General features: G+C 34.8%; 1 protein-coding gene across 1 annotated transcript in view; it reads left to right on the top strand.

Moving 5' to 3' along the window:
• Positions 1 to 11,849: 11,849 nt before the first annotated feature.
• The window catches only part of LOC110455902, a gene marked incomplete at its 3' end in the record, with an annotated part of 6,526 nt that continues 4,403 nt past the window's right edge, over positions 11,850 to 13,972 (top strand). Inside the window, exon 1 of the mRNA XM_021506332.1 lies at positions 11,850 to 12,023. Coding sequence (XP_021362007.1) covers positions 11,850 to 12,023 — 174 coding nt within the window. The remainder of the gene's footprint in view (positions 12,024 to 13,972) is intronic.

The following is a 13,972-nucleotide window of genomic DNA, read 5'->3' on the forward strand; positions in this document are numbered from 1 at the left end:
CAAAAGTTGTTCGTTCTACCGGTATGCAAAGCGATCTTTTTACATATGTATCCTATGCAAAACGTAAACGAAAGGAGAGATTATGTACAATATATGTTGTTGTTTTTCAAGTACATATATATGTAAAAATTAAGTGCATTCTTCGAGCATCTATGATGCTATGCAACACAATTATGTAAAAAGTGTACCATGCTATAGTATTGTTAATAAAGATGAGTTATTATTGGTTATATAACATATGCAGTTTGATTATCACTACCATTTGACCTTCTAAACTTAAGTAAATTACAATAAATTGTGGTGTAAGAATAATCATATATTTATTCTGGATATATGCCTGCATATTATATACTGGGAAGAATATTTCCCGATACTATAAATAATGCGTCCTGTCTGTTTTAATGGAAAACATAAAAAGGCATTTTGATGTGATAAATGGCTGAAAGATCTCAGTAACTTTATTTTGTGAATCTATCGTATTATGGCTAAAAAATTCAAGTTGTCGGCAGGTATGCAAATGGTCGACAACGTTAACAGTTTATTTATGCATTGATGTATTAACCTTAGACTTATCGACGTATTCGTGATGTATACTTCTGGACATGTATGTTAAAAGTGTCAAGTGTCTTACAAAAAAACACACCACATTGACAAATGGACGTTATCAACCATGATTCTTGACTGTTACAAATAGTTTTTAATATATGTCATATATCTGTCTACTCCTATACATATATAATGGTCGACACGAGAGTTTTTTTCATCTTCATTGTTACCATGGTTACCTTGACAGCCGACCGCGTCCGTGATTGTTGATGTTACAATGTTAGTGGACGCTGGAGTGCATTTGAATTTGATACAAAGGGATCGCATATTTTTATAAATATAACCTACAAGGCATATGTTTTTCCAGGATCGCCGAAATATACACAGCATTATACACTGTGACTGTATTGATGCGACTCAAACGAAAATCAGTTACGACCTTGAAAGTATCAATTAATTTTAATCAACACATGTTGAATCCTTGTAAAATAACACTCAAATATCTTCTAGAAGACAGTTTATGCAGACCGAGTTATCAGATAAAAAAAAAAGGTCGTCCAGCCTTGTTGACTCACTATCTATATATAGATAAACTCGTGATGTCAATTCTCGGTCAAAGTTTGACGAATGAATCCCTATATAAAGCAGCTACTGCACGCTCTGATGTACATGTTGTCTGCGGCTGCAATGCAGGTACTGATCTTGTCACATCGTTTACTAATATAAAAGTCATGGCTGCATCGACATCATCGTCAGAACCTTCGTCATCTTCATCTACTATCCGATAGTCCGATACACCAAACCGGTAAATATATAGTTTCTTTGTTTTATTAATTCCGTGTTTACATTGACCGATTATCCTCGTTTTGCTTCGATAATTGGCGTTTTGGACATTTGTCTAATGTCATTGACAATTCTAAACATTTTCTTTGGGTTGGTAGATATGGACAGTAGAACTGTTCATGTCTGACGAATACGATGTACCATTATAATTTCAAGAACGTCACACGCAACAGTTACTGGTTATAGTGCATGAATATGGCATCGATGATATTATCAAAATTAGTTGTAAACATTTAGCATCTCAATTCATTCCCAAAGTATATGCTTGATGAAAGAAAAACGTACATTACACTAGGGGTTGTCGGTATGACACCCTGACCAACAACCAAATTTTCTCTAGAAAAAGTACTGGTCACTCAATTGGTTCAAAACTTAATTTGAATATATTTGTAGAACTTCCATCAGTTTTCTAATACCGATCACAAAATAAAAAAAAAAATAAAAAAAAATATTTGCACGAAGAATAATAGAAAGCACTTTGATAGTCAATCATAAACATGTTTGGTCAGAAGTGATAATTGCAAGGTTTGGTTCAATCGTGCGACAATCATATAAACTATATTTAATATTAATATTGGACGCCAATTCTTAAAAAAAAAAAACCTTTCTCCTCAAGCATCCAAGTCATTATCTACTGTCTTTGAGACGCTAATCTTTTATAAATCTGTTATATTTTGCCCTAAATATTAATCTACTTAAGCATATATATATACGTTAAGCAGACATACGATGAAAACACCAACTGAACATTGTTTAAATTCATGTTATGTTAGAAATTTATAAAAGGTTTCTGATTTATTTTTTTCCCTCTGACGAACCGATACCTTGTTCCCGCAAAATGGTAGTTCCACTATTTGGTAAAATAGTGTGTTATAAATGCATATCAAACTAAACGAAAACACATCAATCGATATATAAACTCTATCCCCGTTGTTGTTCTAAATGAAAGGACAGACATGCATATTTCTTTTTTTAATTGATGCGGTTATTCAACGCAGTTCTGTGTAAATGTATACCCCAGTCCGTAGTAGCGCTTCCTTGATAATGTTTCTTAAGCACATTTGAAAGTCATTAGTCCTATCAAGAGTTTGTATAACAAAATATTCCATAATCACAGACATTACAAGAAATCATGTCATTAATACCATAATCATTCTGATTTAGAGATTTCTGAAAAAAGTATTTCAAAATTGCAGTGTTTGATAGATGGCTTGAAAGACAACAATCCTGCTTTGTGGTTATTTTTATTATATTTATTTAATTTCTTTTTATTTTCTTTGTCTTTTACATGAAATGTGTTCCACTTTTCGTCATGTTTCGTTTGCATTATTCTGATTATTTTGGAAGTGTTATTCGATGTTTCTTTGTTGATAAATAATTGTTTGTTTTCCTTTCACCTCAGTCCGTTTTGGCTTTTATCTAATTAAAATATATATCATATTTAGTCCGATCTTCTGTATTCCGACTTTAACATAGTCAGTTACATTTATACTTTATCTACGCTTCCCTGTCCCTATAGCTACTAAAACTGCATTGATATTATTTACCCTTTTTTAATTACACGAAATATTGTTTCTTCATGAGGAAGAGTATTTTGTAATCATAGGAAAAAACATTGTTTAATCCTGTCAATCATTTGACTATCTTTGAATCATTAAACAGTAATTATTTGTTGGTTAGGAATGATAAACAGTTATATATCCTGGATTTATGCCTTCTGGATTTATGCCTGTTTCTTATGTGCTCGAAAAAAAATCCTTCTATTTACAACGATGTCCTTCCTCTCTAAACAAATGAGAAGGTCACTTTATTACTCACCAACGACCAATACATTGTTCATACTGACTTTATTCTTTGTCGCAATTGTATTTAAATGAGTTACTTAAAAATGTGTCCTTCCTGTTTAAAGAAAATTTTCATCATGAAAATTACTAAATGGTTGAAAGAGGAGGTCAAAACATTACTCAGCAACGACAAATATACGCTGACACCAACAAAATCATAATCAACTGATTTGTATCGCAATTATATCGGAGGGTATATACGAGGCACATTAATTATTGAATAGTATTCCGTTGAAAACTATATATAATTTACGAGTATGGAAGAATACCGATATTTTGCACGAGTGCAAATTTTGAAATATTCGGCTATTCAAGTTAAATGCATATTGTTTAAACGGAGAAACTTCTAAATATAACATTTTAAAAGTAAAACGAGGAAAATCGCTGCATAAAGATACGGAAATAAGTGAAGCAATATTTTACATCAGTTTCTAATTACGTAACCATTGACAGCAAAGATGTGCATTATTTTTTAATTCGTCTTTAACGCAATTCTACCGCTTGCTGCTAAATCAATTGGGAATCTCCTAACAACGATGATAATGTCTAGTTACGTAAATATATGTGTGTATAAAGTAAAAGTATAACAAAACTCCTATTGTTACTTTCCATGATATTTACTTTAATAGTTATATACGAAAGTCCATCTATTCGTCGAAATATGAACAAAATATTGTAGATAACATAATTATATTTTTCAGACATTGATACTATCATATGGAAGCAAGCACATATGGATACTTAAATTGTTAGATACTGTCAAATAAGAAGATTTAGATAGTTCTTTAACTGTTAGACTAGTTTTATAAAGAACAAATGTGAACTAACGTAACAGAATAATGTTGCTACCCTAAGACTACTTTTCTGGTCGTTTGATAATAGATGTTTGCTACACCATGATATCGGGAAACAATTCATCTTGCGGGTCTTAAGTCCCTGGGAACATATTTTTTACTGTTTGGTGAGTGTTGAGGCATTAAACACATGTTTGTTGTTACTATACCTGTGTTCGACTTATTTTCTTATTCGTATTTTTTCCCCTGAAAAACACTAAAATAGCTGAAATGAACATAAATGTCATCGAAATAAGTTCCATATATAATATCAAAGTGATGGGTTAGAAATACCCTGTTATCAGATAAAATAATGATGTTGCTGGCCTTGATGTGTTTACTCAATACTAACATATTCAAATCAAACACTATTATGTCAAAGCCCGGTCACATAGTATGTCTAGCATACCCGTGACTCATATAAGTAATGTGTGTCACATATCTGCAGTTTAGGTCAATACCAGTCTAATAGGACATCCCTAACATCGCGATTAGACGTGGCCATGAACATGTTGCCCAGCTTAAATTCAAGCACTCTGCACTTCAATCTGGGATATCTCATTCTGTACTTGTCCTGCCTTTTTTCTCTCCTCTCAGTAATATAATTCCCCAGTACCCTACGTAGCCGGTATATGAGATAAGTCCCTGTACCCAGTGACACTCCTCACTGCATAAGTCTTATAAACACGTTCACATCATAGACGAACTTTCACATTCATATTGCATGGCTGTATCTATACTCCATATATATCTTAACTTCTTTATTATGGTTCAAAAGATACTTTCACTCATGGTTAAGTAGTCTGTACGGCATAAAACCAAAATGTAAATCAATAGATAAAATGTTAGTGCACTAGTTATAATAAATATCAGTGAGAACGACAGTATTTACTGATTAGTTCCCCAAATCGACATCAAGGCACTAGCTACCTGTATGTGATGACATTATTGTCTTCTGAGTGTAGATAATATATCCACGATGTCATATATTTATATTTAAAGGATATGTTTTGCGACACTTTTAACAATTTTAAGTTATACAAACAATTGTATTTGCGTGTATCTCCTCTGTAGTTTGAATCACTTAGTAAGGACCTTCGACAGGCTTTTTGGGTTTCGAGTTTTCTCCCATTGTATGATCGTAAGAAGAGACTAATACGTTTGTTTTGTTCATGTGTATATATTCAAATCAAACGTCATTATCTCACAGCCAAGTCACAAAGTATGTCAGGTCTATCCGATTACGGCATGTGTTGCGTGATCCATCATTAATCCAATATGAAGTTATATTTTTCGGGTAACACCATATATGTACGTTCTGTAAGCTTGGACCCATTTGCGAAAAATACTTTTATTTCCGCATGACACCGGTGACCTAACAAATTACTTTTTGTTACAATGTTGTCTGCATTACCCTATATAGCCGTGGTGTATTACCGTCCGTATTCACTTGCGTTAAAAATGATATAAGTGACTTACTGCCAATGATAATGAAATATTACATGTTCTATTCTCCGAAAAATAGTCTGAAAATGCTAGCTTATGCTAGAATCTTCGGCTGAAGTTTCACATTTCCCCGCGAAAACACGCTGTTCTCTCTTCTGCGTTACCCATGCATAAATAAAGAAAGCTAGTTTTATATCTGTAACATACCATTTTAGTCATTGAAACGTCACACACAAACAGCGCCTGGTTGTGCTACATGAATCTTTCTATATGGCATCGATAATATATTAAAAAAAAGCATGTAGAATCCCAGTCCTTTCCCAAAGTATATGATTTAAAAACACCATTTTCCGTGAAATTACAGAAAAATGTACATTTGGTGTTAATTGTCTGATATTTTGACGAAGAGTCCCGATTTCTTTGTAAAAAAATACTAATCAATGCATTGGTTAAACACTGAACTAATATATATTCTCATTTTTTTCTTATTTACATTTGAGAGCCTTTAGTCTTTCCCGGTATTAGGAGTTTTTTTTTATAATAAATCATTTCAAAATCGCAGTTATTAAGTAAATTATGTCATTAAAGCCATAACCATTTTAATTTAGAGATTTTATTATACAATATTTCAAACATTAATCCAGCTTCATGGCTATTTTTTAGTGATCATGTTGACATCATTTTTATTTTATTTTTGTCTTTTATATGACTATTTCCCCACTTCGATATTTTCTAAATTGGTTGAATATTTGGAATATTTTGGAAGTAATATTTGTGGGTTTTTTTTATATTGGATTATGTTTTTCTTTTCACTGCAGTCTATTTTTGCCTTCCATCTGATTATGAAATAATATGTAGTCCGATCTTATGTATTCCGATTTTAACTTAGTCAGATACAATTCTTCTATATCTACGTTTCCCTGTACTTCTAGCTACCAAGATTATTATTCCTTCTTTTAATTACATGAACTTATGCTTCTTGATTCAATATGAGGTTTTCGTTGTCATATTATAAATCATTGCTAAATTGTGTCAACCATTTTACTATCTTTGAGTCTTCAAACATGAACAAATTGTAGGTTGAGAATGATCAGTTATACGTCCTGGATCTATTTTGTTTCTCGTCTACTGGAAGTTAATTCCCGTTCCTGAAACATATATCTTTCCTGTTTGTAAGGGTACCTTTTGTTGAAATAAACAAATAAATGAAAGGACATACTGTAGCAGTACAGTAAAGAAAGACCATAATGATGTTAAGGTTCAAGTAACATCTTCTACACAGCAGGCACAATAATATTAATAGGCTCTGTATTTGTTTGTTTGTTTCTTTTTATAGTGATCAACAGTCGAACCTTATTATCTTGAAGTCGACGGGGTCGTGAAAAAATTCGAGTTATCCGAGTATTCTAGTTATGCGGGTTCATAAATTTGATTTAAAATGCTGTTGGACATAGCACTAACAGTTGTTGATTTCAATCAATCAATCGATGAATGATATACGTAATCAATATAACAAATACAGGTATGTAATTTTACAATAAACACGCTTACAAAAATATTGTAGGGTGAGTTATTTCCAAAAATCGTACTTTCGTTTAATGCGATCAAAACGGTTGGACCATGTTGTGATTTCGTTATTAAATATGGACGGGCCTAGTGCTTAAATTTGTTTTTGGCTAGTCTAGAACTTGGCAAAGTATTTCCTGGTCTGTATTTGTATTTGCAAGTCCGTCAAGTTTTACTTCTAAAGTGTTACATTTAAAAATCGAACTATCCCGCTGTCTTCGTCCTCGACTATTCAATGCGGACATGAAAGTGCGCAAGTATAAGACAAATCACTGTGGTGGAGCGTACGCATAGTTGATTCTCTAAATGAAAACACACCCAAACATATTATATCGTACATAACACATTAATTCATTAAAGCTGAATGTGACACCTGACACCTCCTCAACTCGATATAACCAACAGCAGTTATCGTATTGTTCTTAAATCTCGCGATCGACTTCCAAAGCCATACTGGCTCCTTTAAAAACATGAACCCGTGAAGCTGTCGTATGTTGTGATTTTAACTGGGGAACTCTTTTATGCATCACAAAGCTTTGTGACCAATTTTCCGGTTTGCACTGTCGTCTGTTTGGGTGTACAAATACTATTGATCAACATTGATGAGGTTTGTTTTTATTATAAACAACATGGTTTAGTCAGTCCGCACACTTTACAGTCTGAAGCTGTATCGTACATTCTTTTTACCGATTTAGTCTACTCGCGAAAAATGTTCATAAACACGGAATGGCGAGACGTCGTACTGTTGCGTTTTATTGGTATCAAAAAATTAATAAGTGACAAATGAAATTCGAACACAATGAGGTAGACGATGTTTTGATGCTGGATTTACGCTATTGAAACCAATATCTTACTTCGAGGTATCCGAAGAGTTTTTCGACTTTGCATGGTTCGAATAATCATAGTTTTATTTACTAAGATGAAGAAGAGACTTGGCCAGGACTGGATAAATACTTCGAAAAAACGGGGTCTTTCAGTTAAAAGAGTTCCAGATAACGATGTTCGACTGTAAATATATTCATGGCGGTTGATACAACTGTATACGTATTTAGGAGCTATATGGTGCACACACCATACACGGGAAGGATGGTAAATCCGTACACATATTTGATAACTACTTTTCTATATTTCTGGATCCAATTACCTACAAAAAGCACACACGATTAGCTAGTTTACTTTAACAAGATTCAGACAGTAATTACGTCAGTTATACAGCTTTTCTTCAAATGACCGCTACTTTAGTATATGTCAGCAATGTGCGAATTCGCTGACTGGTCATCTGCCGACTGGTCATCTGCTGACTGGTCGGCAATGAAGAACCGCGGTTATAATTCTGAGCGTAGTAAATCTCTCAATTAATCAAAGTATGCGACTTGCACCGTCAAGTTCAATGAAGCATTGCAAAAAATAGTATAATCAACACTTTTCTAATCGTGGCATAAGTACCTGTAATGTTGACCTTTAAGGAATTAAAGAAAAAACAATATTGTTGAAATATGGTTTGATTTTAATCATGGACTTAAATGACTGCATGCATATTCCACTACGTACATTTTATACATTATTATGGTAGTTTACTGAATGTTGCTTGAATGATAGAAGCGGCAAATCAAACTGGCGTGGAAATGTTTTTCGTTATTTTTGTTCTTAAAACAAATGAAACAGCAGTTTCCGACGCTGCCGTGAATTGTTGTTGTTGGTTGATTGTATTAAAAAAAATAACGATCTTACATAAACAGCATTTCAACTATCACAACCTAGAAAAGTTATTTTTATTTCAATGTTAATCATTGTTAAACACACACATTTGGAGCTGTTGGTATCAGTACGACTTATGTAACATCAACATACAAAATGTTACATATAGACACTTACATTACTTGCATATTAATGAAATGTTTCCAGGTGACAAAACTGTAACTTTGAGCAAACCACGGAATGCCTGGCGTCACAAATGTTGCTGCATGACGTCATTCAGACGTGGTTACAACAATGTTTATATAGAGACATTTTAGTGAAAATTCTTCTGTATTGGTGAACGTCGGCATTTTGATACTTTACTAATGTGACGAATTTGCCTTCATTAACATAACATGAGCTTGGATACAATTGAATTGTACAGAACCGCGATTCTTACATAGATCCCCCTCCCCAAGATACGTATATATGTATACTACAATTCTACACTCTGTAGGTCTCTGCCCTACCCCTTCCTAGTATGGCGGGGGTAATCACTAGAACAGTTCTTTCGATTTTGTTGTTGTTGTTTATCTGAGATAAAGTGAAGAAGAATGTATGAAACAAACCCCTCTGTTCACATCTATTTCTAATGTAGCGGCATTAATGACGTGACCTACTTCAAATGTAGGCATGCTGCCAAACTTGGCAAAACAGTGAAACTGGTGACTTCGCTTGCGTTGTGTTTGTTACTAAGATGAATCCTATCTTCAATACAAGAGAGTTCCGAAATCGTAACCTACGAAATCTTCATAAGTTAAGTTTACGACGAAATTTAACTTCGCGTTAGTAAAACAGACGCTTTGTAACTTAAGCTGTGCTTACGAAATTCTTAAATTGGATTTATTTGCGTACCTTAAGTTGCTTAGTAAAACTCAGCCCCTCGGTTTCAGTAACATTATCAACAGTAATTTATTTACATATTTTGATGGCACTTATACTGGAAATACTCCAATTATTAGATTACTCCGTTAATTATTTTCCGAATAAAAACATCAAGTGTTAAAGCAAAGATTTAAATTATATTCTTTGGTTTAAACACGTAATCAGATATGACGGCGGTTTGGTAGATTGACTGAGTTAGCTATAAGTGTGATTTGATCGAATACGATGGACCGGTACTAAGGTTAAGTGGCATCATTGACCGTCCTTGCGACCGTATAGGGCCGTGTTTGTTCCGAACGAATATACAGCCATTATCGGTCGCTATGCTATATATGCGTCTAGCTAGCGGGCGGTCAGCGTTCGGACACAGTATGGAAACCGTTTGTCCTCCGTTCAGTTACAAAAAAATAGATACTTGACCGTGATTATAACTGCACATAAAATCGGTGTGAATGATTTCTGTGGCGCCCCGTGTACATGTAAAACTGGTTCTAGACCCCCTGGAACCCTATAATCCATAATTGTCAAAAATTATATAAACTAGGTGTAAATGACCTCCCCTGTGCGAGGAATCTTTCAACAGTTGGTCACCTGGATCAATTTTAGTTTACCTCCCTATCCGCCAGAAAGTGAAAGTTAGGTAAAATTAAGGTATTCGTGAAAAGGAATAACGAATATCTGTCGGACTGATTGTCAAAATGTTGAGTTAAACATGTCATGATTTCAATATTCTATACTTATATTTTAATATCAAAAGTGATCAGTTGCAATAAAAAGAAAACAATAATAAATACAATAGATCAATTAAAATAAATAGCAAGCATACATTCGTCCAATAACGAATGGGGCTACAGCTGTTTTCTGAATTATATGTTTGCAACGCAGTTGTTAAATTTGAGCTTTGGCGGGTTGCTATGCCTATTTCCCCAACACTTTGTTACGACAGTGCGCGCGTCCACTGACCGTGTACTGTTATGACGCGTCCTCAGGTAGCTCTATCGGAATCCCGTGTCTAAGAATGGATTATTGTAAACAGACGAATTTAAGGCCATGGCTATTAATGCATGCGTTTAACGATAAAGGTTCATCGCAATGCTTATTTCACGTTATTTATATTGATATATAACAAAGTATACGCTTATATGTAATACAATATCGTGCAATGTATACGAAACAGTTTTGAACGGATTTCATTTTCATCACTACTACCTGCGTTCGGTAAATCGGCAGCATTCACAATGCGTTCTGAGAAAGTATCCCAGCTGTATTGTGTAATTGATCTTCTGTCATATTCATGTTGTCAAAATCAATTTCATTGGTGTTTACCACAACATTACAGAGTCCTGTAAGAAGAACGGTTAATTCATCTGTGGTCACCTTTGAATTAGATTTCAATGCCGTCATATCTACTGTTACCCCCTGTTTCAGTTTTTGGCAATGTATGCGTGACTCGCAGCATCGTGTTCCCTGGGAAATCAAAACACCTTGACTGACAAAGACCTGCAAACTTGCCTCTGACGGAACATTTGTCATGCCTTTACCCGTTTTCTTGCAAAACACACATCTTGATTTGGTTCTTCCAGCAAAATTACATTGGTTTTGGAACTAAATGTCCTACATGTGTATTGCACCCCTTAATTTGTGTTGCAGTCTTTCTACATTTCAAGCAGATGAGGCTGTCCTCGCTGATAACTTTTCCCACATTTTCGGTAAAATATGTCCGATAAAAACAGTTCATTTTTCTTGCTTGGCCTGTTTTTTATTCTGACGCAACAAATCCCACATATTTGGTATTTCGGCATTATTTGTTGGTGTTTTAGCACCAGATATAATTACAATTGCCAGTTGGAGGGTAAAACAATTCATAAATTTCATCAAAAATAGTGACTTACCTACAAAGCGTAGCTGTACTGTACACTTGTACAGGGATTTGTTGACATGCTTCGATAACGAAAATGTTTTACTCCTTAATTCTTTTCCCGTTCTCATCAATGCCGACTTAGGGAAATATGGGTAGTTTTCCGCCATACCTCTTAAAATAGAATACCAAATTATTTGCATTTATAATAATGCGTGTTTTTTTATATGCCAAATTAAACGCCGGGTTAAAGGTATAGTGACCTGTATTGTGTTACAGACATCACGGACCATGGATGTATATACACATCTACACTATGCCGCCAGGTGGGGATACCTCGATAAAGTAAAGGAGCAGGTCAGTTCTAGGGCGGACCTCGGGGCAACAGATAGGAACGGATGGACACCTCTGATGACTGCCGTGAAGGCAGGAATAAAAGATGCTGGGGCCTTCCTCGCCAATGTGGTGAACGACGAAGGGGGCAATGTGTTACATCTGATGGCGTTATTTCGTCTGTGACCACAGGTGATACAGGACATAGCTGATACATGTCCTAGTGCGTTACAACAGGAGGCTAGTGACGGGCGCCGACCGATAGATATTGCAAGACGCAGAAGTCAAGGTGTTTACGACATTCTCAGTAAGTACGCTCAGCCGTATCTATGTTGATCCTCACTTATTCACATATTAATATATATTACTAGGTATGCAAACACTAACTTATTAATAAAGAACACCTAGTGGAGTTTAAATGTGAACACACTTCTTAAAGCATTCAGTTTTTTATGCAGTTATATTCAATTAATTTTATTTGTTTCATATATTACAATTATTCATAACAAAAAACGGCTCGTTCGGATCTGTCTATAATATTGTTCATAATTAAAAGTTTTTAATGTGGTTAAATAACAAATATTTATTATTATTTTGACAGTAAATTGAAATATCATTTTGAAATTGAGGCGTGCTTAAACCCTGAAAAGAATGAAATCAGGACATTATAGTATATAATGCGTGTTGTGTTTCCTGCTTTTCACGCATTTAAATATTCTAATGTGATATCTTCTCTACTTTCTGTATCGTTGTTAAATGATAGAGTAGAGGTATAGACGTGGTGGATTTATTTTTATTTGTATTGGATTGTTTGTGAATTTTCGGAGCAATGGATTCAGTATATAATAAACTAATCACGGACTTTTGTGCTGTAAGCGATGTATTTGAACTTTCATATCCTCGGCGATAGGACGTTGGATACGGCCAGTGGACATATGGCACGGACACGGCGCGCGCCACGATACTGTGTTGTTAATTTGTGTCTACCCTTATTTACAAATTGTCTGGTATCACAATTTGTTTAAACTAGCTAAACTTCTGTCTTGAATACTGTACCTCTCGATGAAACAATTGCAAACAATCACGGAAAGGCATTAAGATTTGTATTTTGAAATTAGCGGCGGTATATCGTGATTAATAATACTGTCGCAAATTGAGTTTGACTGGCGACGCACAGTAGAACGGTTATTTGCAACAATATTATCACGATATCCCGCCGCAAATTTCGAAATACAGTAATGTTTTCCCCATTCTTATTCATATCAGCCATAACCACCAACAAAAACGTCGGTTTTAAGATATTTTGGAGTGTTTTCTTCAAATTATGGACGGGATATAATGTCGCAACTTATTTTGTTTGACCAATCAAATGTCGTGCTACATCTCAAATGCATTGGAATTTACAATTGAGCCAGTTGTTCAGATCAGTTGGTAAGATCAATAATATAAAGTTCTGAGGTCCGGGGTTCGAGACAGGTTCGGTCCTTTTTTTACGTGTTCCCCTCTTTATTTCATATCTTTTTTTTTATTAAAGTTATATAAGGTATGCATCTTTCACTTTGCAGAAATAATTAATCAAATGAATAGTCATAAATAGCCTACGTTACTGCACCCATACGGGTTTCGTCTCACTGACGGAGGTCGGTGTTATGTCGTAGTGAGGAGAGTTGCCTTCTCTCTGGAGAAGGGGGTTCGGAGGTCGCCTTTACTTTATCATATCCGTTTGATTTTTAAAAAGTAATTTGGGAGACGACTCCTTGCTCCGAATGGTTGGTAAATTAATTCTGATTTGTCGCTAGCCGCATTGCATCAAGATGTCTAGTACGGCACGAAAGTAGGAAGAGGGCGTGTCTACTGTCTACCATATACAGACTCTCCGGTGGCTTTAGCCCTTCTATATTGTGTTTTGGTTTTGTTCTATATTTGGAAGTCCATCTTATCTTATTAATACATTCCTATAATCTAGGAAAATTATTATCTGTTCCGGCGTAATCACGCCTACTCTTACGACAATACACAGTCGGCGGGTTGGACTTTCCCACACGGGACACCGCTTATAGTCCCTTACGACGGACTGAATG

The sequence above is a fragment of the Mizuhopecten yessoensis genome, unplaced genomic scaffold, assembly GCF_002113885.1.
Source record: "Mizuhopecten yessoensis strain PY_sf001 unplaced genomic scaffold, ASM211388v2 scaffold8401, whole genome shotgun sequence".
Taxonomy (NCBI): Eukaryota; Metazoa; Mollusca; class Bivalvia; order Pectinida; family Pectinidae; genus Mizuhopecten; species Mizuhopecten yessoensis.